The 26683-nt window shown below is 38.6% G+C and overlaps 3 protein-coding genes across 9 annotated transcripts in view; 2 read left to right on the top strand and 1 right to left on the bottom strand.

Moving 5' to 3' along the window:
• The window catches only part of rargb (retinoic acid receptor, gamma b), a 32199-nt gene extending 28582 nt beyond the window's left edge, over nt 1-3617 (top strand). For all 4 annotated transcript variants that reach the window (XM_043252016.1, XM_043252018.1, XM_043252017.1 and 1 more), the window contains one exon: nt 210-3617. In XM_043252016.1, the coding sequence (XP_043107951.1) occupies nt 210-535 (326 nt within the window). In that variant the 3' untranslated portion in view covers nt 536-3617. The remainder of the gene's footprint in view (nt 1-209) is intronic.
• Nucleotides 3618-4985: 1368 nt separating this feature from the next.
• On the bottom strand, nt 4986-14836 carry calcoco1b (calcium binding and coiled-coil domain 1b). Of its 4 annotated transcripts, none has more exons than XM_043252013.1 (14): nt 14684-14836; nt 13477-13616; nt 13266-13368; nt 10002-10210; nt 9489-9701; nt 9249-9385; nt 9057-9126; nt 8722-8976; nt 8470-8595; nt 7648-7710; nt 7494-7569; nt 7236-7381; nt 5641-5726; nt 4986-5484 (listed from the first exon to the last, which is right to left on the bottom strand). In XM_043252013.1, exons 2-14 carry the CDS (start codon nt 13606-13608, stop codon nt 5454-5456), a joined length of 1647 nt encoding a protein of 548 aa, XP_043107948.1. In that variant the 5' UTR covers nt 13609-13616; nt 14684-14836; the 3' UTR covers nt 4986-5453. The 4 variants fall into 4 exon arrangements, with proteins under 4 accessions (XP_043107948.1, XP_043107950.1, XP_043107947.1 ...); XM_043252015.1 differs by having other exon boundaries at nt 4986-5481; nt 13477-13641; nt 14684-14834; XM_043252012.1 differs by having other exon boundaries at nt 13477-13641; nt 14684-14834.
• A 6844-nt stretch (nt 14837-21680) lies between these two features.
• Nucleotides 21681-23668, top strand: hoxc13b (homeobox C13b). The gene is made up of 2 exons (XM_043252502.1): nt 21681-22128; nt 22890-23668. Exons 1-2 carry the CDS (start codon nt 21681-21683, stop codon nt 23147-23149), a joined length of 708 nt encoding a protein of 235 aa, XP_043108437.1. The 3' UTR covers nt 23150-23668.
• Nucleotides 23669-26683: the final 3015 nt, after the last annotated feature.

Consider the following 26683-nt stretch of genomic DNA (forward strand, 5'->3'; position numbering starts at 1 on the left):
AGAATGGCTTGATGCAAACAGAGCTGATTTTGACAGAGTAAAGAAGTTATTTTATAGACTTTTCATTAAGGCTCAACTTGAGCATCTGATGACCCCTTTACGACCTCTACTACATACTGATGACAAATATATAAAATATGGACCTAAATGAAGATATTAAAAGACAAAAAAATGAAGGCCGTCATCTTTGTGCGTGTGTGTGTGTTTAGGAGCAGAGCGAGCCATCACTCTAAAGATGGAGATCCCGGGACCCATGCCTCCTCTGATCAGAGAGATGCTGGAGAACCCTGAGGTCTTTGAGGAAAGCTCTGACTCGAAAGACACGGGTGCTTCCGCCCCCCCGCCGCCTCCCGCCATCCAGGCCATCAAACGTGAGAGGGATGAGGAATCTGCTCTGGAGGATGAAGAGGACGAGGACGACGAGTGTGCAGAGGAGGGACGGGAACGAGCAGGGGACAGCGAGGATGAGGAATGGGGACTCCTGCAAGTGGACATGGGCGGAGCTAGGAAGAGCGCGACAGGAAGAGCGCAGTGACCGGCCGCTGGAGGACAGTATGTATGCGGCTCTGACACGTGCAGATGACAGCGGACAACATTTGTATTCCAGACACCTGATCAGTCGACTCAAACAAAACCATTCAGTCAAGCAATTTCCAATAACGACTCTAAAAATAAGCTTCGTACGACAAAGAACATGCACAACTTTGCACATCTCGACTTTTCCAAAGCAGCAAAAAGAGAAAACCTTAAGACCATGCCAACGCCGTTACTTCAGACAGCGTTTCTCTAACTGAAAAGAGAGAAATGAAAAAGAACGCAAGGCCCGAGAAAAATAAGCCATTGTGCCATATCTGGAAGTTACTTGTTGTATGCATATTTTGTACTTCATTTGGAGATGCTAAATATTTCAGGACGCATCCCAAAGCCTTGTTCTGTAAGGGAAACATTTTTAATGGCTGCATATGGATACATAATCAGGACTGATCAATGACAAAAGAAAAAATGAACAGCAAACAACCACACGCAGTAAATGACCAAATCCAAATAGCTTCTTTCAGTGTGTTATTATGTTTGTTTCTGATGACATGCCTCTTTACGAAACACTTCAAATGCACAGCCCGATACATACAACTAAATTTGACACTTACACCAACTTTACGTTTCGGGCATTAGAAGATTTATAAATTTTAAAGATCGAAATGCACCACATTATTACAAATCGAACTTTTCACTCAGGGCAAATCAAGGACCAAAGGTGATCTACGTGTCTCATGCGTGCACTACACATATATTTAACCTTCAGCTATTCTGTATCATCAAGCAAGTTATATTAAAAGCCTAAATGTTAAATATTCTCTGGGATTTAGAAGAGTTGTGTGATTAGTTATTAAAAGCAATACCACACTATATTAGATAAAAAAGAAGAAGAGCTCTAGAGCGTCAGCCGAGCATGAGCAGTGGTGTGCACTAACTCCTTTCGGTCTCTTAATAACGAATTATTAATACATTAATGTCTTTGCAGATAGCGGGAAAAATGTTCAAATTATTCAGCTGTGTAATGAAATAGTTTCACAGGTCAGAGACCCAGCCAAAATGGACCGTGCATTGCTTTAATGGATTTTCATCAAACTATTTAATAATAATAATAATAACATTAAAACTCAAATTTTATAACGATTTAATAAGAGTGATAAGATGAGAGTGGTCATTCATATCATTAAAAAAACTAGTTAGAGTTATCTAATCCAGTAATCTAAGTAACTGAACTGGGGTTTTTTAAACTTTGAAGTGTGTTGGACCACCATGTATTCATATTTTATATAAATGTGCTAATCGTTCGGTACAGCAGCCTTTATGTTACCGTGAAATGGTACTGAATGATTGCCAGGTACTTACTTAGTAGTTAGTCTTTACATTTTAATCCAGATGTGCTCATGAATAACGTGATATAACTGTGCTAACGGTTATTTGTAGGTTCTGGACGTTTTCGATTAGAAAGCACCCTACCAAATTGGTTCTATAGTGAGTTCTGTAGTCCATGTCATCCTTTTATCCGTTTCGCCCTGCTAAGGTCTGTGCACGCCACTGATGACAACGTTATACCTCCTCACATGACAGAACAGTGTTACCGAAACAACTCATACGCTCCTGACTGCTGCATATATAGCAAGATATTTGGGACAGAGCCATATGGTTTAAGGTTGTAAGCTGTGCGCATGCATACCTGTATACTATTCGCTTAAAACTGTAAAGATATCTCTTTTCTACTTTCATCTTTCTGCAAACCGTTTTATTTGAACGCCTCGGGAGGACATCTCAGACTTTTTTTATGAAATATTTTCAAATATAAGCAAACACACCATAGGCTACACACGTTCTTTTATTTATTGCTTATTTATCCTTGTCTTGTTCGATTTTTGTCCTGTCTGTAGCCAGCGATGCACGTTATGAACTGGGTTTTTGACGCTCTCATAATCCTCTCTCAGCGTACCGCCATCGTAATGATCAGAAAGGATGCGTGATTACCACGGAGTGTGCTGGATGAATCTGCAGTGATCATAAAGTCTAGCAGCTTCATGTAAATGCACTGATCCGGATACGTGACAGGGTAAATATGGCCTGCAGAGGCAGCAGTAAACCGTGGTACTCAGTTAGCTGATCTTTTAGAATATCTATACTTCCTTTCTCAGACCAGAGACAAAGTTGCAGTTTATGGTTTGGCATGTACGTGCTGTGTATGTTATCAGCAAGAAGACATGTCTCTGGAAATACGATAACAGTCCCTAGACTCTTCCAAGTCCCTTCAGCTCTGATAAATGTATAAATGTAGCAGTCCATGGCAAAGTGTCTTTTTTTTTTTTTTTTTTTGTGAATTATCAGAGCAATTGTTTTTTTTTTTTGCTTACTCTCATTCCCCTCCGGTCTTGTAAATGAAACATGAGATATTGGATTCAATTAGAGACTTTTTTTTGTATCATTCTTAAATAGCGTTTATCTTTTGTGCTTGTATTTTGCCATTTATTGCAGTAGAGATCAACTTGTTCCTTAATGAAGTTTTTTTTTTCTTTTTTTCCTGGTGGTTTGGAATATGTGTGTATTACCTGTTCGTTTGTTTGCATTATTTGTTGATTAATTGGTGTCTTCTGGGTTTTAAAACATAGGAAAAATGGTGGCTCGTTTAAGGGTTAGAACTGCTAAGAAAAATGCTCAGACAAGTTTGTTTTATTGCATATTTTTAAATTTGTATTGCTCTTTTTTGTTCGTATCTTCTTCTTTGCGTTTTAAAAAGGATACTTATTTTTATTATTATTTTTTTAGCAATATGTTTTAAATATAACAGCATTTAATGTTTGTATTTTTTTCCCCAGCCATGCCTCGTCACCTCCCCATTTTTAATTTAGCATTTTCTTGTTTCTTGGTTACGTGCCTTGCAAAAAAAATTTAGTAATAATAATAATTGTTTCAAATGCCTTGCACAACTTATGGAAATTGTTACAATAATTTTACTGTACATGCAAAGTCCTTAAGTATTAATGGTTTTAAATGATGTCCACTTAATGTCTGGCCACATTCTTTTTTAAAATACTTTGTTTCGATTTTATAAAGAAATTTCTGTTCAGTCGTGCTCTCCTTTTTGTGTTTTGTCATACAGCATCTACACTGGGAGTGTTTCGGAGATCCAGCTTTGGTTTCATCCTGCATTATCTTATCTTAGTCATTGCAGATTGTTTAACATTAATAATTCAGATCATCTAAAGTAGAAAATCTAAAAATGAAAACATGCATGTTTTGATATTCTACTACAACAGAGCCGTAGAGCGACTACTTAAAAGTAAATCCAAGTTATAGAGGAACTGTTCAGAATGAACGTCTTTAATCATCTAAACCTTAAAGCTTTTGGATCTCATTACTAAAAGGTTAGTTTTACTATAGGAAATGAGATCACTTGGTTCCTCGATTTATTAATGGACGATACGATACTGGAAGCTCCTGCAGAAGCGAGATTTTAGAGCAACTGCATGCAGTAAGCAGGATCTCATTGCTTTTGTTGAAAACAACCAGACTTAACTCAGAAGATATACATTAATTGTTTTAGACTTCTTGGCATCGCAGCAGAAATGCTTTCAGTTGGGAGGGTCATTCTTTATAATAAATAGAGGACAAAAATATATGCGAAAAGAACAAGACTGAATCAATGACTGCTATAATTAAAGTCCTTTGAAGAAGATCGATAACGTGCTTCACATTATTATTAGCTGATCTGATTTGATTTGTTTTAACAAGCTATGGCCTTCAATGGCCTCATTTGTCTGACCACTGCAAGGGCATGTTGGTAGGGTTCTGATATAACGGACATGTTAGGAGACGTTTTCTTGGACCATAGAATTTTCCGCATTAGCTTTACACCAAAAAATGTCCTCAAGATGTCCTCAACCTGCAGGCCATCCGGTATGCAGATGATTATGTTTCTTTAACAAATTTAGAGAAACGTAGCATTACATCAATGAATTTAATTGGAGGAAACTTTATTCGGGATTCTCCATAATTTGTCTGGATGCTAATTCTCACGGCACCCATTCTCTGCAGAGGACCCATCAGGGGAGCAAGAGATGCTTTGCTATGTTTCTCCAGACATATTCAGACGAAGAAACAATTTACAAATTGGATGGCCATGGAGTAAGTATATTGAAAACCTGATAAAGGTTTATTGGTTTAGGGAAAGTACGAATTTAACGCCCATTGAGGACCACATCTACTTTAGATCGAGAATGGATAGCGGCGAGAACAGAACAAACCGAGCAATAAAATTGTGACTGACATTTACTTGTGAAATGAAACAAAACAAAAAAGAATGATAAAAACATAAACGGCTACAATAAAAAGAAAAAGTAGCACCTGAATGAACTTACGTCATTGTCAAGTGATACAGAAAAGGCAATAATAACCAGCACACCTATCTAAAAAAAACAAAACAGAACAAAACATTCTTTAATGTTATTTAATTTCATAATAAAATTATCTAATAGGCAGCTCCTTTGCTCATTTATCTAAAATATCTCAATCCAAGGCAACACGATATTTTAAGACGTCCTTGTTACACATTACATGATTAATACACATTAAATGATGCATAATTACATGCAAGTAACCTTAAGCCAAACCCTAACCACGTAAATTCATGTAGTTAATCAATATCACTCAGTACTTAAATGTATAATTACACTGTAACTATGACCCCTTGAAGTTAAGTACAACCCAATCCACTGCCTTTATTCGTTTATATATTAATGCGCGCTATAAATGGAATATCTAGAAAACATACCTAAACTTCACCTACTCTTAAGGGAAACTCATACTGGCACACTACTGGAACAAATGATATTTCACACTGATCAGGAGCACAGGACCATGCTCTGATGTAAACAAGCTCCACACAGGTTCATTCGTATGGTTCACCACACGGGGGCATCAGCAAGACCACTGCTGAGGAGACAGAAAGCACCGTTAAACAGCTGTGACATTTCCAAACGCTTTTATTATCATTGAAAAGAGAACAGATATGTGTTCCTTAAATGCACCAACATTAGCAGGCTTGATTCGTTTCACAGGGAAGCTCCTGAAACTGTTTATAATAATCACCTGAATACACTGTTGTTGTTCTCAGAAAGCAATAAAGATTTGTCAGCAGTGACACTGGAATAAGGCTCCACTTCAAGGTCCTCTTGCTTTTTGTAAGAGGTTGGGTACAAGGAGAAAGATACATAGTTTTTCATTTCAATGTGCATACAGTAGTGACTGTACAACATGTAGTTTCTCCAAAAAAAATGTATTTGGCCACTGGAGCCACAGATAAACTATACCTGCAATTTCACTACAAATTGTAACTACGAAACACTTCATTTCGACTATCTACTTTAGACACTATACATTCTAATTCCTTTCAAACTAAAAGACTTTCAAATAACAAGAGCCACTATTTTATTCAAAATAGAACATAGAGAATATCAGAAATGTTCATGTTCAAGAGCTCATTTGAAAATCGATGCCTGCTACAGGTCTAAAAAAAAGTCGGCACGGGGCAACAAAGCGCGGAAAAAGCACGAAATTTTGAAAGCAGCTGGGAGAACATCTAGCAACTAATAAGGTTAACTGACATCAGGTCTGTATCATGATTCATGAGTCTGTAGAAATCTCTGCTCTTACAAGACAAGGCCGAAAACGGCAGCGTCACTCATCCCATGATTCTGTCTTTGACGTTACTAAATGGGCCCAGGAAGACTTCCAGAAACCACGGTCGGTAAACACAACCGTCCAAGCCATCTGCAGAAGACAACTAAAGCTTTATTATGCAAATAGGAAGCCATATGTGAGCACGGTCCAGAAGCGCCATCATGTCCTGTGTCCGAGACTGGTTCAAAGTGTTCTATAGTTAGATGAGTCCAAATTTGACTTTTTTGTTGGAAATCACTAAAGACGTGGGGGACCTTCCAGCATATTATCAGCATTCAGTTCAAAAGCCAGTATCTCTGATGCTATGGGGGTGCATAGGGCCAGCTTGCACTATGAATGCTGAAAGGTATATAAATGATTTAGATCAACATATGCTCCCCTCCAGGTGATGTCTATTTCTTGTGCATTTCAGCAAGATGATGCAAAACCACATACTGCAGTTGTTACAACAGCGTGGCTTTATAGAAGGGTCTGGTGCTGAATTGACCTGCCTTCAGTACAGATCTTTCACCTTCAGAGAAGGCTTGGCGCATCATTAAACAAAAAATACAAAGACAACCGCAAACTCTTCAGCAGTTGGAAAACTGTATCAGGCAAGAACAACTCCAGAAACTCATAACCTCGATGCAACAACGTCTTTAAACTGTTTTGAAAAGAAGAGGCGATGTCACACCATGGTAAACATGCCCCATCCCATTTTAAACCAGTAGCAGGCATTGAGTTTGAAATGACCTCATTTTGTGTTTAAAATTTAAACATTTTCCAGTTTAATTACATGTACATATACATACACATACTACTGGGTAATTTGAAATTCTTTTATTTACAACATTTCTGTATTATATTCAGGTTTTTAGCAGAACATTTGTCTTTTATCTTCTGCGTTAATTCAATCAAACCATTTTAGAGTGCAGACCAACCTCTGCAATGTTTGAATAAATTTAGGTCTTGGCACACAACCAGCTAGGAGAGTGCAGTGAACTGCATTGATTTTTGTTACTTACCCTCATATCGATCTCATTATCCTTTTGGCTTTGTTCTTCTGACCCATGAAAGCTGGACTGTTCACGATCTACCACGCATAAAGACTGCTCAGATAAAGTTTCTTGCAGTGGCTTTTCTTCAACCGATGGAGGGCTATCAATGCTAGCTGCAAGAAGTAAGATGAAGATTTATTACAACATCACTAGCACTACATTTACAAAATGTATATGTATGCCCACACAATGTTTAAGAAAAAACGATTTGATATGCTGGAGTACCTGCAGCCTCGGCCCACTTCGCATCTGTCTCTGTGTCTAGTCTCAGCTCCAGCACATGGATATGATCTAAGAGCTCCTGTTTTGAATAAAAACTACCTGTCAGCATGGCATCAGGTGAGATAGCACCAGTCAGAAATATGCATTCATATTTCACCTGTTTCTCCAGCTGATGCTGCTCTTGTTCCTTCTGCAGGACTCTCAGACTAGCTCTCAGTTCCTGTATGTTTTCACACACGTGATGCAATAATATCCAAAGAATATAGTGAAAAATGCATACGTCACATTTTATGCTATCTGTGATGGGACTAAATTTCAGGGAAATCTTAAGTGGCATTATCAAGAAATACTTAGGGTCTTGGGTACTATTTGTGTTTCCAAGAATACAGACGTATCAGACACTGAAAAGTTTATAAGCATTTCTAAAGTAACATTATTTGCTTTAATGTTATTTAGATTTTAAGGGGTCATGACATGCCTTTCTTAATATCTCCCTTGAGGTAACATCTTTCCATTCCATTCTTTTAACAAAATGCCAACTTAAAATATTGCTATAGAAATCTCATTTTGTCTTAATATCATATGGACTGTTTTTGTATTAACTACAGCAGAGTCATTTCTAAAACCATGCCAATCCAATACCCATAATCCACGAATGTTAGAGTAAGGTCAACTCTTTTTTTGTTTTTTCCTCCTTGATCTGTGGAGGCCACTTTAAGTACTTATTTTTAAGCAGTTCAACCAACATCCACTAACATCAATGATGAAGGCAAAACCCTTCTGTAAACATGCACATGCATTTCATATTGTTTTCAAATCTATTTCGGGGCATCTTATTTACAAGTTTTTTTAAGCAACTCTTGCCTCATACTGGTGTTGCTCCAAGACCAGTAATCTGATCCACATATGTGCTGGGTATCCAGAAAGCTCTGATGTTAAAGTTTAATTATAGGCCTTGCATGTGTCATGGAATATTTACCCGGTTACAGTCCTTCTCGTTGCCCAGCTCCACTTCCAGTTTTTCTCGCTCAGTTCTCTCCTCCTGAAGCCACTCTTCCTTCTTCTGAAGCTCACGGCTCAGTTTCTGAATACGATCCTTATCCAACTTTAACAAGAGCACGGAGATCGAGAAGCACGTACTTACTAGGGGTGTCGTAGCTGGACTGATAAAAACGGTAATAGTAGTGCATGTGTGTGAGAGATTTCTTATTAAAACTTATTTCTCTATTACCTCTGCACTTTGTCTTAAAGTCTCCCTCTCCTGGGCCCAGGTGGCTTGCCCCTCACGCAGTGCCAGGTTGGCCTGGGACAGCTGTAAACTCATCTGTGCAGACTGAAGTCTGACCTGATGCAGTTCTGCATGGCTGTGACTCTGTAAGGAGCCCAGGTCACTCAGGTCCCTGCGGAGGGCCTCAGTGCTGCGCTCGCTGGCCTCCAGACGCTCCTGCAGGGTCCGCAGCTCAGCATGAGTCTGCTCGTTCTCTACCTACAGAGAAATGATTCATTCACACATTAACATGCATCTAGTCCAGTGTAGATTGTACATGAATACAACATCATCATCACCTGTAAATCTCTCCTCTCTTTTTCCTCATCTCGCCTTTGTATGGTCATCTTTTTAACTCTTTCTTTCATTCTGCAGAGACAAATGGCTGTTTTATCTTTTCCTTAAACACTGTTTTATTTACTCAGTTTGTTAAATTTCAGAGATATTAATAAACAAAGAAAAGACATGCTGTTTTGAAGATCCCTAATCACCTGTCAAGCTCGGCCTCTATGTCCTGCTTTTGTTGAGTCAGAGTGGCAGCATCCCGTTGGAGCTCTTTGATTTGCTGTTGGTTTTCATCTCTATCTGCTAGCAGCCCGCTAAGTTCAGTAGTCATGCTTTGCACGTCCTGATAACAAATAGATTTTAAAGTTTCATATACAGTAGGTCTCTGTGTTCTTGTTTTTCTGATTAGTGGTGATCCAGAAAGATGGACCCAAATTCGATTATACCTTTTGTTTTTGTTCGAGTTCCTCAATTTTTTCAGCGCTTTGCCTCAGGTTGTTTTTTAGCTCATCGGTCTGACTCTTCATCTCATTTTTTACTCGTTCAAGCTCATCTTTTTCAGCTTTCCATCTCTCCCTTTCTCTCTCGACCTCAGCATCCGCAGCCTCAAACCTCTTACGCAGCTCACGTAACTCAAGCTGACATCCTTCTAAGAGATTCTGTAGAAATACCAGAAATCCATTGCTAAATACAGTAACATTTATACAGAACATGTGTAATATATGCTAGTCCCTAATTAACTTCGCATTTAAGTTTACACAGTTGTCCTGAAAAGGTCATTATCAAAGGTATAGTTTCCAAAAACAACCAGAAATCGTTTCATAATTAAAACCTTGTTTTATTATTATTTCGTTATATGTTGCAATTACATACACTTTTAAATATGCATAAAATCCTGAATAAGGTAATTGAAAAACTGTCAAATCAGTACTAGTCTTAACTGTTGAAGAATGCCTTACCTGCAGTATCAGAGCCTTTGGCACCACCACCAGCAGGTCGTCTCCATCCTCCTCTTCTTCACCATTTTTCTCCTGCTCTAGCGTAACAAGTTCATCCAGAGGTCTTGGAGCACAAAAAGTAAACTGAGAACTGATGGCACATATCTCGCCACATTCATCCACATAAGCAAACTGATATGCTTCCCCGCCAGGTTTTGGTAGATAAGATGCTGGAAGATGGCAAGAAGAGTAGAACAAAGATCAGAAAACTCCTGAAACCAAAACACGTGACAAACATAAACAGACTTGCACAGCCTTAAAGATGTCAGACACTTGCAGTAGTGTTGCAATAGTCTTAAAATATCAGATAGCAACTGAGTGCTCTTGTTCTACCAAGAACTGCAGTTGTTATTTCACTTGCTGTTTCTGCTGATCTTAAACATATGATAACATTAATGACCTGTGCATGTATCAAACTACATATAGGCTACTGAAGTGTTAACTTTATAAACTTTAAGGGTTTGGAATGGGAGGTGATCTTGTCTCTTGACTGTTTTCAAGAACAAGAACAATCAAAAATAAAAAAAAAAAAAATACTATATGACTCGTATGACTTGCAATGATTTTCCTGTGTTCTCATTATCTGCCCAAGCACCTTTTCACCCTAACCTGGTGAGCCTTTGGTCCCATAGGAGCAATGGAAAAGGTTCCTTGAAATGTACCTTTCAGCAATGGGTCAGATACTGTCCCAGTGAGCTGAAATTGGCCATACTCATTCATTGTCTCAGTGCCAAAGGACAGAATGTTTTTCACACTCTGAGAAGCAGAAGATACCACCACTGCTAAAAACACTGCTAAATCGACACTTTGTGGGGGACAAAAGAGTCTCCTGCAGAAATGGCTGAAGTTCTGACAGCGCAGGTATTGTACTAGTGACTCAATTTCTTAAAATGTTGTTGACTTAATAGGCTGCCAAAGCCATGCTATTTTGGCACTTTATGTTGCAGATGTTGTATTCCACATATTACTGGACATGTATTGCTATTTAATATGGTCATTTATGAATGTTTCCTGACATGCTTGACCCTCCAGCTACCTCCTGTGAGTTTGTTTGCATATGGAAGCTGTGTAATAGATCATTCTCTTATACATGCACTTGTATAGTATGGCAAACAAGAACTTGCCCAAGTTACCATTTAGCTTACTAATGCCCCACTTAGATTACTAACCATGGCATGATTCTACTCAAAAATGAGCAATTTATGAGTCCACCAGCACAGCAGAAATCTTACTGCATTTGCCACGCATGTTGGTGTATTCCATTTCATGTGAATTCCTTTTGGACTCAGTTCGGCATCCAACTGCTTCTAAAACATCATGCCCACTGTTTTGGCTGATGCCCCTACCATTGCCATCTACATTATACCTTTATAAAGCCATTGTCCATCTCCAGAATGCAGTTATTCACAATAGCCAGTCAACATATTCTGAATCTGGAGGAATGCTTAGTTGTGGTACCAGAACTTGACTTTGTTGGCAATGATGGTTCAGCTGAAGGCCATTCACAAATGCACTCCAATATTGAAGCTATACATCAAGTGCCAGAGCCTTCAACTGCAGCTCAGACACTATGCCATTACACCTGTTAAACTAGGACAAGCACTGGCCATGATGCACTAGGGCCATCTTGGCACAGTTAAACTTTAAGCAGCATTGTAAGGATGTTCGGTGGCTAGGGAAGCACAAAAGACATTAAGCAACTTGTTCAGGAATATAATCCATGTCTTGTTTCAAGGATAACTGGCCCACTGGGGTCTTTGACTTGGTCAACTAAACCTTGGGACAATGTTGAATTTGATATCTGTGGTGAACTCCATGATGTGCCCTGTCATTTGCGTGGTAGTTTATGATCTACATTCAAACTGGCCAGAGGTGTTTCATCTTCACATCCAGTTCCATCACTGATTTGCTCTTTGCATTGAGTTGCTTTGCTAGCTTGGGCCTGCCAAGGAACTGGACAACAGACAATGGCCCTCAGGTAGTGTTTTTTGAGTTTGCCAGTTACATGCAAAGCAAAAGGATCAACACATACAAAGATCTTACTATTGCTGAAAGTCAAATAAGGACATAGAGAGATTTAATCAGGCACTGAAAAATTGTCCTACTTGGCTCAAGACAGCTCTTGTTTCAGAATATTCTTGTTTCAGGCCTTGTTTTACACTCTTCTACACTGACTACAGAATTGCTCAGCAAGGCCACAACTGCAGACTTCACTCTCCTATTTCTCACGGTGGAAACACAGTGGTGTAAGCCAGGATGTGTGAGACGATAGCTCAAAGCACAGATCAGATATAATGCAAAGAAAAAGTTCCAGATTCCCAGAATTATCCTGCTGAACTTTGTGTGGGTTCAGCAGCCACACGAGAACACAAGCTTCATGCTTTCCAACTATCTGCTGTTTTCAGTTGACATGCCAGTCATTTTAGGAAGGTACTGTGCTCTGTTGGTATGGTTCACACCCAAGTCCTTTATACCCCGTAAGCAATGTTTGCACATATAGCTCACTGGAAGAGGAGGGGAAATGTGGCAGGTTTAGTTAAACTAATAATCTGAACGTTTGTTGAAGTGAAGTTTTTGTTAAAAACAGTGGTGTTAAAAACGAGAACAATAAAAATGCCTTTAAAGACATTACAAGTGTAGTGGTGTCCAAAACATTATTGAGTGCACTTACAGTCATGGCCCAACATATCGGCACCCTTGCAATTCGGTCAAAAATGCAACACTGCAAAGGGTTAGGGAGAGTTCTGAAATGTCCAGTAATGAGTCCAGATCTGAATCCTATAGAACACCTATGAAGATCTCTCAAAACAGACAGTTGGGAGAATGCATCAATCAAATGTGAATGGCCTGGTGCAGTTTGAAAAAGAAGAGTGGTCCAAGAAACTCATTCATGGTTACAGAAAGTGATTCATTTCAGTTCGTTTTTTCCAAAGGGGGTGCTACCAAATTAAGTTAATGGAATTTGGCTTTTCTTCTGTTTTTTTGTGTGTTGTTCCAATGCAAGAAAGAAATAATTTTTTTTTTTTTAATTATATTTTCTTTCAGAATTGCAAGGGTGCCAATATTTTTGGCCATGATTGCGACACTGTCCAAGAATTAAAATGGATGGGTTGGATAAGGGAGACATCCAAAATTATGTACTCGTGTGCCTTCAGATACACTGGGGTTACTGTACATAAATAAACACAAATAAAAAAGTATATTATTTATCAAATGTAAACATACAGTGGAAGGCCACACTGCAGTTTGCATCTGTTCCTGTTTGGTACCCTTCTGGTGCTAGAGCCCAGGCAAAAGTGTAGTAATCGTTCACTGTCAGCCATCCCACCTGTGAAACAAGATACCACAAAATGTATTTGCTTTCGCATTTTAATCCTTTCCACATATTTTGTTTTGTACTAAATAAACACAGTGTTTCATTCAGTAGAGGAGTTACCTTAAAAAGCCCTATCCAGTCATGACTGCTCCAGCTGTGATGACTGCTGATAGTGTAGCGGCAGTCTACCCTCGTCTGTGAGAAATAGCTCTTGGCGATATCTCGGAAAGTCACAGTTCTCTTTTCCTCCATAGCAATGGCTATAAATCAGATCATATGACTGCACTGACAAAAGAAATCAGTACTTTGAAAACTTGTTTTGCAAATTGTTCAACATCGAAGACCATAACACTGCTGTCAGGTGCTTCAAAATAACTAAAGTTACTGGAAATGCGAATGTGAACACAATCTTGTTTGTGTAGTCAACTATATTTAGTGTCTTTCCATTAAACTACAAACTAGAGCAATGCTTGACACTGCAGATGACTGCTATTAGATTTCCATGTGTTGTGAAACTGCATGAGAGTGGGGTAACAGCATTCTTTCTGGGAATGTTTACTCAGAAGTAGTCATCAAGTCAAATAGTCTGTACTCATCATCGTTTAATGATCTTCAGTATTTCTAATCTTTTAACTGAATCGTTTTATATTCACTTAAATATAAATACATATAATACAGTATATATAATATACATTTTAGTAAAAATCCAATGTAGATTTCAGATATAATATCTAAAGACGTGAAGTTCTAATTTTTTACAAAAACAATGTTTTTTTTATTAGCATTCTAGTTCATCTCAATCAAACTGCAGTTATTTATAACTAATTTATAACTATATATAATATAAATAACTAAGAAATCAGCTAACTAACACAATGAAACACAAAAAATATGATAATATATATATATATATATATATATATATATATATATATATATATATATATATATATATAAATTAAAAGCAGAGTTATCTGTTTTTGCAAATAAAATCTTCATATATTGACAATTAAACATTTCAGTAAATGATAATCCTTTGAGTAAGTAAAATGTCACTAATTTCACACATTCATTCACATGTGGAAGACAAATTAAATTAATTCACAAATTAATTTACAATAGAATCAAGTCATATATTTTATCATTGCTTTTGAATTAAACCTATTCCCTGGGTTTGGGTGTTTTATAAATTCAGTAATACAAATTAAATTCATGAACAGCAGCAAATTAACATCCAAATGAACAGAAACAAAAAACTTTTTTTTTCTTTAGTCTACATTTAATATGTGACAGGGACAACATAGATATAATACATATTTACTCTTACCTTAATAAAAAAATAGGTTTATTGAAGAATCAGATCACCTGAAGTCTTCCATGTCCTTCTATGTGTGTCTATGATCTTGATGAGTGCATGAGCGTAATAAACAATAACAAATGCACATGTCAGTGAACCGCCCACCTCTGTTGCACTCTGGGAAATGAAGTCCAAAACATTATATAACAAAATTTTAATAATACAACTTCCAAAATACAAACAGTATGTCACATGCCCTACCAGAGACAGTAATATACTATTATACCCACTAATTGAAAAAATATTACTGTTATTGTGTCATGAAATGTACTTCTAAGAGTTTTTCAGACAAGAATGTAGTTGTTTCAATCTCAAATCTGCTGTTTATTTATAAAGGTAGCACCTATTTGAAAAGTTGTTATAAGGGATTGCTATGGGATTCATTATTATTATGTATATGTAAATTCATTTTTACTTCAGATGTTATTGGCAATGTTAGCAGCCACATACACTTTCTAGGTGAAGGGTGACAGCCTACGCTCTAACCTTTCTTGCAGGAAAAAAGCACTACTCCCATCATGCATCTCCTCTGCGAGAAGAATACCAATTCGCAAACAGGCTTCACTTCAGTAAATAGGCATGCCTCGCATGTTCCTCGTCTGCCCTGACCCTGCACAGCTTACTGCTTGGTTAAGCATACTTTCAAAGACCCCAAGGCCAGCCGAGTGGCAGTGCATCTGTGCCGAGGGCCAGTGGGAAGATTACCTGCGCTCACAGAATCAACTCCAGAGCAGCCGGAAAGTCTCATGATGGAGTTGCCATGCATACACAAGAGCTGTCATGAGAGCACTAGAATTTAGAAGGTGCACAGCAACTCGCACCATATCTGACTCGAGAGGAGGAGGGCTAGCTATGACATATGACGTAATCATAGACCTCCCCGTAGTAAGATGTATGAAAAGCAGTATCCCTAAAGCAGTATCCAGAAATGTTGCAAGGCTAGATGCAGTGTGAACAGCACTAGGCAGTTGATGTACAAAAGAAGTCAAGGCCCTGCGCAGAGCCCAGAAGCTGCCTGCTTGTTGCATGTGGCTCTAGAGCCCGTCCCAGGTAGGCATCCACTGGGACAACAACAAGGTCCATCCAGGGGCTGAATGTCAGCGTGATGTTCAAGCAAAGTGTCCCACAGCACTATGCCCATCTGGTGCCAGTGTGGAAGTGGTCTTATATGGAGAAATCTTCTGAAAGGACTGCTGACGAAAAAAGCCACTGAAAGTGTTTCAGTGGTAGCACTGTCTTGCCTCTGAAGGAACTGAAGGAACTTTCCACAGACTGGGCACGCTCATTGATGAGACACGACACCATACTCACCAAGTAACTCCATGATGAGGGAAATCACAAGGGAAAGCTTGCTGCTTTTTCAGCTGACCTGAAGCCCCAACTGGCTTAGGTGCGAGCACCAGGACCTGTGATCACCCAACTGTTCACACAAGTGGGTCACACTTTGAGTAGTTGAGGATCCTGATGCCCACTTCTTGTAACAGGGTGAGGATACCATCTGCGACCATCGAGAAGGCCCAAGAACAGGAAAGCCAGAGTGGGAGGACCCTTTACTGCCATACCCTTCCCTCAATGGCAAACAGTAGAATGGTTTTCCATTAAGGGCTCGACACGTGAAAGTAATCATGTGTCTGTTGCAGCTAATTCTGGGCCTAAAAACATCCGGTGATGCCGATACACGTCAATATCTTCAACAGAAGCTTGAGAAGGGCCAGATTCAAGGCTCGCAGATCCAGGATTGCCCAAAGATTGCCACGTTACTTGGGTACAATGAAGCAGGGGCTATAAAACCTCTGCCTCATCTCGGATGGAGGGACAGGCCCGATTGCGTCCCTTGCAAGGAGGACAGCAATCTTCCCGCAGTCTTGAGGACAGCGTAGAACTCATAGCTGAGTCAAATTGTGCAAATGAGCCAGAAGAACAGGTTGGGCAGCACCTGTGGTTGCACCTGTCACCTATTTGTACCTTTATGGCTGGGAGTAGCTCAGTATGCAAAGACCACTAGCCAAATTTCATTGGTGTTTTCTCTTAATTGGAGTGAATCCGGGCTCCAAGCAAGACCGTTGTCGTTATTAAGCAAGTCTTTTACATGCCTTGGGTGTTTGAATTATAAAAATGTACAGGTATACTTAGGATTTAAAAACACTGACTTGTTAGGTGTTATAATTGCAGGTACATATGGTGTCCAAAGTCATTATTTTTTCTGCTCTAACACTAATCCCCACAATGTTAACATACTTCAGCAACCACTGAGCACGCACAATATGAACTATATGAATATAACCAGCAATGTGTGTTTATCCTTATTAAATAACCTGCTTGAAATTAAAATGGAAAATTGTCTTGGTCTACAAACTACTAAAACACAAAGAAACATGATGCACACACAAGTTTTGTTGCGGTTAAGCTATGATCATCCCAGCAGTAAAAAAGACAACAAATGGCGGCCCACGAGCACACCAGCAGTTTGAATAGCATGCAAAATATACCTTATGTTTGTGGATTTCTCAGCAGGGTATGTTCCTTTGGAGCACTTGAACCATCCTACATCCATGCTCATGTTCTTGATTGTTCTTTTTGGGGGGTTTTTGGAGTCCATATGAGTGTCTATATCTGTTCTAGCTCTGAAAAGTATTTTTAACAGTTTTGGGCTACGGGATTTTGGTGACAATCACATTACATTATCAAAGACGTCAAAGAATAAGTGGTTAGAAAAATTAATAGATGGATTTTATGCATATTCGCTATGCTGTTAACAATTCTGTTATGGTTATATCTAGTGCCAATTTCAATGGCAAGGGAGAAATTTTATATGATTGTCGTTGTATATCTTGTGACCTAATGCCTGAAATACAACTACAGCTGGTGCAGGATTGAACACGGGAAGTGTAATTACATTAATACCGAAACATGTGCCACTGGTGCAAAAATATGAAATAAAAAATACTTTTCACATATTTCCTGCAACCTCTTTCCTTTACCCTTGTGTTTAAAGCCATTAGGCAAATAAGCAGTTTGGGTAGGTGTGAGCCAAAAAGTGGCCCGGCAGCAGAATGGCTTCCAAAACCACAAATAAATAAATTAAAAAAGGAAAAAAATCTAATGAAACTAGAAGTATAGCTTTATTTTAATTATCTAGTCTATTATACCAACTCAAAACAAGTTAGGCTAATAATAACTGACAATTACCTGTTATGATTGTAGTTGTACCTGCAATAGAGCTGGCGTGTTTACATCTATATTCAGATGTCCACTGTTTAGAAATTCAAAATTAGAGAAGAATATTTCAATGAATATCTCAATGAAGTTTGGGGGTCTTTGCTGCCATCTACAGCATTCTGGCTATCATAAGCCTTCGAACTCTGTTTTCTGTCTGCTTTTGCTTAAACAAAACCTTTACTCATGCTTAACTTTCCCGCCACAGAATATACGTGCAGGTGTGTGTGTGTGTGTGTGTGTGTGTGTGTGTGTCAAATCCACAAGTTCAGCCATTTTAGGGCTTTTAGGGCAAATGAGTATACATATTATCACAGGAAAATATTGTGACTAATCAGACTCTCGGTAGGTTGATTATTAATGATGCAGGATGAATGCACTCATTAGGACAGAAAAAAAAGGTCTGATGGTACAGAAGCTGCTTCTAAAAAAAGACACTCACAGATCTGAACATCCACACTAGAAAATGACTACTTTTTTTCATGGATAAAGTGTAAACCCCAATGGCAAAAGATATGATTCTACACTCTAAAAAGAAAATGCACTGTATAAATATGATTTTTGCATATTTATTTTACACTTGTGTTTAAGAGCTAACAGAAATGTCTGTAAAATGAATGGATAATGCATGTGTACAGTGTCTAGTACAGATAGTATAAATGGATAATATTTAGATATCTCACTAAAGTTATATATTTAATGAGATATCTAAAAGAAGCATATGCAGATGCCTTGTTGTCCAGTCTCTTTGGATCACATTTTAATGTTAAATTATGAACATGCATATCTTTTATTTAGAGCGTTTATCACATTCGTTTGTTTGTTTTGTTTTTTAAACGACAAAAAAAATGAAAAATGAATGGTGGGGAAGTGGGGTTTTATAAATAATAAGCGCTCATAAAAGTAGGGGGATGGGAAATGAAATCAGACAATGCTCCAGTTCTTTTTTTGTGTGAATGGTGACATAAAATGGTCATATAAAAAGGCTATGCTAGTTTGCAGATACAAAGGGAACGATGTGGTTTGCAGACATCAGACTCATAACAGCCATAAATCTTGTCATTTATTTGGTGCATAGCATCAAAATCTGAACGGAAGCCAAGTTGTTAACAATGTGCTCTTTCTTTACCAAGTTGCCAAACCTAACTATCACACACACACACACACACACACTTTTAGAAGCGTACAGCTGTTTAGAAACATTTTATATTCCCTAGGTAATGCAAAAAAGAAAAATGATAATGTTTATTTTGTTATATATAAAAAAAAAAAAAAAAAAAATATATATTATATATATATATATATATATATATATATATATATATATAATAAAAAAAATATATCAATTTAAACTGATTGTGAGAGATGCTTTTGTCTTTACACAAACATAAATTTGCGCAGATGGGTGAAAACACTCATCTCATTTTGTTAATGTGGAAAATGTTCCAATTATTACATTTTTAAGTACTTTCATTTACTAAATGAGCTTGAAATAGCAGAAATAATAAATAAAGCAATGGCCCGTCTTTAAGACAAACATTCATTCAAATAAAATGTTTCATTAATAAATTTAAAAAAACATACATAAGAGAGTATGGTTCAATTTGGTGATATACTTTATCATATTAATATGTTTTATTATAATGTCACAAGTCAGTCTCAAGTTTACTGGGATTAACAAACAAAAACATTTTCACGTGTCTCCAAAATGGTTTATATGTAAAGAAAGAGTCATCCCCGTCCTTTCAAATACGTATTTTAACTTCATGCATCTAATATAAGCTTTGCTCAGTCACAGTTACAGTCTGTCCAAAGACATTAACAGACATTTTTCGTGTTTAAACCATGATACAGTCATTTGGAAAACCACTGTTTTTATCGCCCCCAGTTTCCAAGAACACTGAGAGGACTGTGTTGTTTGACATCTGCATGAGACACTGCCTCTTTATAATCAAAGAAATGCACAAACATACAAAGACCCTGCTTTATTTTATCCAAAACTGCTACATATTGGAGCTTAAGCAACATTCGTGGAAAGATATCTTAAGAAACGAGATTAACGTCACGCTTTTTGTATTTTTGGTTAGACTCGAGAGGTCTCTCCTTGTCACAGACTGTCTGTCTCTGTATCAGTGCAAGGTCAAAGGTCTTTTTTGAACTACTGTGTAATAAAGAACACATGCATGTGGACACAGAAGGAGCCGCTCTCTAATGACTCAGGCATGTTTTTGATGCCGTGGTTCTCTGCACCCAATCCGCAAATGCTTGAGAACGGTTTCTCCCTCACACATGAAGGAATATGAAGAGAGTTCAGCCAGGAACACTTCAGTAAAATAATAATAGACAAGCTATGAAAGAAATGAACCAATCATACCGATATCAGAAAAGGCAAGTAAATCATGGAAAACTGTATCAAATGCAGAAGATCGGGTTGAGGGTCCCTGGGCAGGATAAGTGAGAGACAAAATTGCAGATGGATGCAAGGTCTGTTGATGGACAAGGGAGATGGTGGTAGGTGTGTATGGCCTTGAAGCAATTCCATACGGTTAAGTGTGTTCGAAGCGTGCTCGGTGCAAGGCTTTTAAGAATGGCTTCTTGGGAAGCGTGGGAAAGATTTGTAGAAGGGTGTAGAAAACGGTGGGACAGGAGTTGGATGAACATCCGACTCTGGAGCCAAAAGTCTGAGTTTCTGAAAAGAGAAACCTAAATCTAAGTCTTCGCCCAGCAGTGGTTATGCCAACTACTGTTACCATTTTCTTTACGCATTTCCTTCTTTTCTCGTTTTCAAACTCAGCTTTTCTGCAACAAGCGTAAATAATTACACATAAAAAATGTATAGTTTTACCACACAACAAGCAACTGATTGTAAATAGTCCCATAAGTTGGTGTCAACAAATAGTAAAATTTTTTAAACCCAACAATGAGTACTCTTCTAATGAAAAACAGATTGCTTCCGCGAAAAAAAGAGGAAAAGTCCTGCAAAACAAGGAAAAGCTTCAAAAGTGTCAGAGAGAAGGTCTCAAAGTGACTTCGGTTCGAGAACGACTATATTCTCACATGTTGAGTTAACTTTATTCCATCAGTTTCTTACTGTGTGCAAATAAGTTTTTCACCTCGACCATGGAAGTGGAACACTACTTCTACTTGCGCTCCCAGAATTTATTAATCTAAACTAGTTTTCTTAATCTTAATCTTCTGCTAACTTCTTAGGATTTCGTGTTCTTCATTCTTGTTTTGATTAGACAAATTCTGTGAAAGTGGGTTTGCATGATTTAACCCTGATACCACCATTAAATAATATTTTAAAACTGACTTAAATCTGGTCATGTTGACACGCAAGTTAACTATTATATGAAACGAACAATTGTCTACATCTCTGTATATTTATTAATTTATGTACACCTCATCAAAACTGGCTTTTAACTCTTCTAGATATCATTTGAAATTGACATGTGTGAATGTAAAACAATATCTAAACACACTAGTCAGGCTATAAAGCCACATAAAATGTACCTATTAAGTATTTTCTTGTAAGAGAAACGTCTAACGGATCTTTTCAAAACCATTTCTGTTTTCCAAAATAGCAAACCATATTAACATTCAGTGTCTGCAAAACCCGTAAGCTTAAAATAATTAGCAATTAATCTCACACGATTTCGCTCATCCTGCATGGACACATGGGCGGACGCATTCGTTATACGTAGCCTATATAAAAATCTGGAATGAAAGGGTTTCTCATAAAAACAGAACCATGGAGGGAGTGAGAGGGAATCGCTGTGGTTTCAGCTCTCTCTCTGCGGCGGGACGCGACTCTCGAAATTTCTCCAATCGCCAGAGTACGGTGTCCCCGGGCATCACCGCGCAAGACGGCCAGGCCTCCTCGGGCACATCACTGAGCTATGGACACCCATTTGGAAGTCCATATTATGGACAGAAAGCGTATTCCTATGATCCTGCCGAAAAATACATGGAGTCGAGCAGCACGCTGCCAGCTGAGGAGCTTTCCAACCGGCCCAAAGAATTGAGCATTCACCCAAGTTTCGTACCAGGAGTCAGTGCGGACCCAGAGACAAGGCATGAAACTTCAGTTCCTCTGGACAGGTATCAGCACTGGGCCAAGACGATCGGCTGGGACGAGGAACTATACTGTTCTAAGGAACAAACACATTTTAACCACCTGTGGAAGTCCACGTTTTCGGGTAAAATAACATAGCAAATATATTTAACGGTTAAAAAAAAAAAAACACTGTTATACTTATTCATACATCGGCAAATACGTGACGGAGACCGGGCAGAACTTCATTGTCGCTCAGTTTCAAATTTCATGTTCACTTTGGCCTAATTGTGCTGTTGTCGGTCTGATTATGTTTGAAAATAATAATTTTTTTGAAAATAATGATTTTCTGAGACAGAAACGTTAGTTGGCTAATGTTAAGGTTTTTTAACTTTTAGAAGAACAAAAGGCTTTTAGACACGTCTTAAATACAATATGCGCTGTGTTTATTTTAAAAAATGCTAATTTAGTAATTGCAGACATTTATAAACAGAACCCACATAGACTAAACTCATTGGGCATGTATTCATTAAAAAATAAATTAGTTTGAAAATTTACAATAGGCTATTTGGAAGCTAGGATTTCATATCTCGCTTCTTTTAAACGCCCTGAACAGATATTCTTATTATTGTGGGCCACATAAGAAAATTGTTTCATACAGATGTTAAGCTGTAAAATATTTACATTATTTAAATTATTAAGGGTACTTAATTGGGTCACTTAAAAATAACTGTCTTATGATGTTGAAGTTAAGAGAATTAATGCATGGGGAATCGATGCAAAACTGTCTTTCAGCGTGGATGAGTTTAGAATTTTAGTAGAGTTTAGAATTAAGAGTCACATTACATTGACTTGAAAAGTAGTCTTAAGTAAATGATTTATAAGATTTTTGAACCATTTTTGCAGATGTGGTGCCACACCAGACCGAGATGAATGGGTTCTGTCGTGGTCGTAAGAAGAGAGTACCTTACAATAAAACTCAATTGAAGGAGCTGGAAAGAGAGTACGCCACCAAGAAATTCCTCACCAGAGACCAACGAAGGCGTCTCTCCGCCGCAACCAATCTCTCGGAACGGCAGGTGAACATCTGGTTCCAGAACCGTCGTGTTAAGGAGAAGAAGTCAGTGTCTAAAGAAGAGTTACGCTCCCACGTGCATGTGCATTAATCACATAGCGCCGATCAATTCTGCATTTAAAAGAAAAAAGTCAACACACTCGTGTCTCAATGTTGGCTTCTGGAATGCTTTAAAAACGGTCTGGTGATTTTCTTTTTCGAACAGATCTTCTGTTTAGTTTGGTTTTGCCTCGTTTGGTTTAGTTTTTGTTCTAGTTGTGACTTTAAAGAAAAACTGTCTATCCAAACGTAATGTTAATTGTTGAATAAGTTTTCTAAGTTTTCTTCTTTTTTTGCATTTTTGATCCATTTATTCGGTATTCTCATGGGGTTTTTTCTTTTTTTTCCTTTTTTTATGGAAACGTATTAAATTGGGGATGCTATTACCTTTCATCTACATGGATCTACGAGTTCACTGAACATGAAGTGTTTCTTGGTAACAGCGGCGATCAAGTCGAAACTTGTGTCACATGGTCCATGAACAATTTGCAGAAGTCTGCCCTATATCTTGTTTTTCTTGGCAAAAACTGTTGCATATGACTACCTCCAGTGAGCACTAGTGAATCCATATTTATTATGCACTAATTACTGAAATGAGAACATCAGTTCCACTATGTGTAATATATTTTGTTGGTTACACTTTCTTTTGATAGACATTTTACTAACTACATGTCTACTAACGTTCAGGATTGTTGGGGTAGGTTTAGGGTTAGTAAAATAAGTTGACTCTCATAGTATGTTGTATTTTGTGGACAATTTTATCCAAATGTTGGAATAGATTAAGCATGCAGCAGCCTACTAATAATCTAATGACTGCTAGTTGAGTTATTACCGTTAGCAGAATGTCTACAGTGGACTATCAAAATAAAGTGTTACCATTTTGTTATATCGTCATTGTCCTTTTTAAAATATCCATATATTGTCTTTACTGTATGTACTTGTCAAATCATCTATTCTCTACATTAAATGTATAGTTTTTTATATCAACCATAATATCTCTACACTGCATTTGTTGTGTTTAATGTGTGTGTTGTGGGGATAGACAAAGCCTGTGGTCCCCATGATTGGGTTAGGGGATAGAAAGTATAGTTTGGTCAGTGTAAAAGTAATAGAACATGCGTGTGTGTATGGTTTGGTTAATATATTTATGTACTTGTGGGGACCTGAACTAACACAGACTCATGTCACGGTGGGGACCTTTTTTTTTGAGAAAGTAGAAATGCAGTAAGTTTCCTGTAAGGGGTAGGGTTAGGTGTAGGGCAATAGAAAATATAGTCTGTGCAGTATACCATTAAGCCTAAGGAAGAGTCGCTACAAGGATAACTGACCAGAAATGTATGTTTGTGTGTGTGTGTGTGTGTGTGTGTGTGTAGCCTATATACCTAGGCTATGTACATAGGCTAATATATCAGGACATAATGTCCATTCTTAAAATTTGGAAACTAGAACCTCGTAATAATCTACATCACATGTCATAACACTCATCATTTATTAAACAAAAATAAAGCAAAGATGGAAAAGCTATGGGTCAAGTTGGGACACCCTGTGATTCAGTTGCTGGTAGATTCACTCTTCTCAGCAATAACTTGAAGTAATTGTTTTGTCTCTCACATCATTCTAGGGAAATTTTGGCCCACACCTCAGAGACCGTGGCCCTAGTCCTTGCCCTGACCTCTACGGCTGGAACCCTACTACCCCTCCAACTACTTTGGGGGGAAATTAAGTGGCTTAACTAGGGGTCAGAAGCCCTTACTGGGCTTAACAGCTTAACAGGGAGTCAGGAAGCCTCCTGGGCTAAACAATCAGGAGCCCTCAGTGATCTGGATCAAGCCCTCCTGAGCTTAACTATGGATCAGGAGCTGACACGGAAGGGCACTCTGGACTAGCAGGCACTGGAGGATACCTTCAAGGAGCTGGCACTGGGGGCAGACTGGAGGAGCATGTTCTCTTTTGAGGACTGGGCACTGGTTTCAGAGCAGCTGGCGGGCTTGTAGGAGCTGCATCTAGTGCGTTTGACTCATGAATCTTTTCATCCAACCCAGCTGGAAGCATGCACCTAGTGTTGTTCAAGCTCACCTGATTAGAGAGCTCAAGAAAATTCTCCACATATCGCTCCAATCTTAGACCGCCCTGCCCCAAACCCCACAGCTTGTCCTCAGCTGTCATCTTTTGTTTGGCTTCAGTGTTCTGTCACACATCACTGGGAGCAAGGTTACAAAGAATGAGGAGCGAAGAGATGAGAAGATACTCAAACGTAGGTATACAGAATGGGAATACAGACACTGAATGACATATAACACTGGTAACACTTTGAGCCCACATAAGAACATTCCTCACCTGCTTGAATAAGGGACAAGAACGTGATCCTCCTTGGTGATTCTCCATCCTGACCAGCACATGACAGCCACTCAGTTGCCTTGAGAAACAGAGCCAGGGAGTGAGAGTTATGTGCCACCTTCGTTGTGCATCCATCAGCTGGGAGTCCTTGGCACCTTCATGACAGTTTTGAGGCAGGTGAAATCTTTTGGCTCTAGGTACACCATTATGCCCCACAGTCTGCGGCACAAGCCCACTGACACCGCAGGCTGTTTTGAAGTGGCGAAGACATGTGGGGGAGACAAAGTTTGCCCTTATCATGCAGGAGTCTAGATCTATCCCCAGATATCCAAAACGATCGTCACAAATCCATCACCTGGTTGGACCTGAGACAGAATAGATTTTACCGTCAGCATCTTGAATTTGCTTACCCCGAGTGCAAGAACAGCGGAAATCCAATATCGCCCGTAACCCGCCATCTTTTTTTGAGCACAACTAAATATCAATCTGCCTGAAAGGGGTGTACTCCCTCAACAGCCCCTTTTTTGGTGTATGGTGTACCCTTAACAAACTGTGTTCAGTACCCATTGTGAAAAGATGGCAAAGAAACTCAAGAAACTCAAGATTTCTGTTTGTGGCTGTGGTGTCTCCACATGCGTTAGGCTTTCTGAGCACAGGAAACTTTCGGCATCCCTAAGAACAGGGAGTATGTGTGCTAAAGCCATTGAATGCTGTTGCACAAGATCCTGAAGCAGAATTTTGGCAGGATCTATTCCAACCTGGGCAAACAAGAAGGCATATGTATGGCGCTACTGGCTAATTTTTTATCACACTGTACAACAGTAATTACTATTTCTTTCCTTTTAGCCACAATCTCAATTCAATGGGAATTGGCATCTTTGCAGTCCTCTCCTGTGTGCAGCTTTACAAACTTAACGTATGGCTAGTTAAGTTCCTAGCTTTCAACAACAACTTATCTACCTTACACATTACAGTGTCAAAGTACTTGTCACCCAAAGCAAGCAGAGAAAGATACTGCACATATTGCTCTCAAAATCAAGGCTTGATGAGGTATATTCACACAAAAAAAAGCTTCCCACCTAAACGACACACTAGCATGTGTTCAGCTGCTTACTTCCTGCTTTGCAGGTCATCCGCAGTTGGTTCAAAAGTCCACTAGATGGCAGTTAACAAACTGAACGAACTTCTTCCGATTTAACATAATCAATAATCCTCGAAATCTAAGTGGGATAAGATTTGCGCGCCTTTC

Source organism: Puntigrus tetrazona, chromosome 11, assembly GCF_018831695.1.
Source record: "Puntigrus tetrazona isolate hp1 chromosome 11, ASM1883169v1, whole genome shotgun sequence".
In the NCBI taxonomy this organism is placed as follows: Eukaryota; Metazoa; Chordata; class Actinopteri; order Cypriniformes; family Cyprinidae; genus Puntigrus; species Puntigrus tetrazona.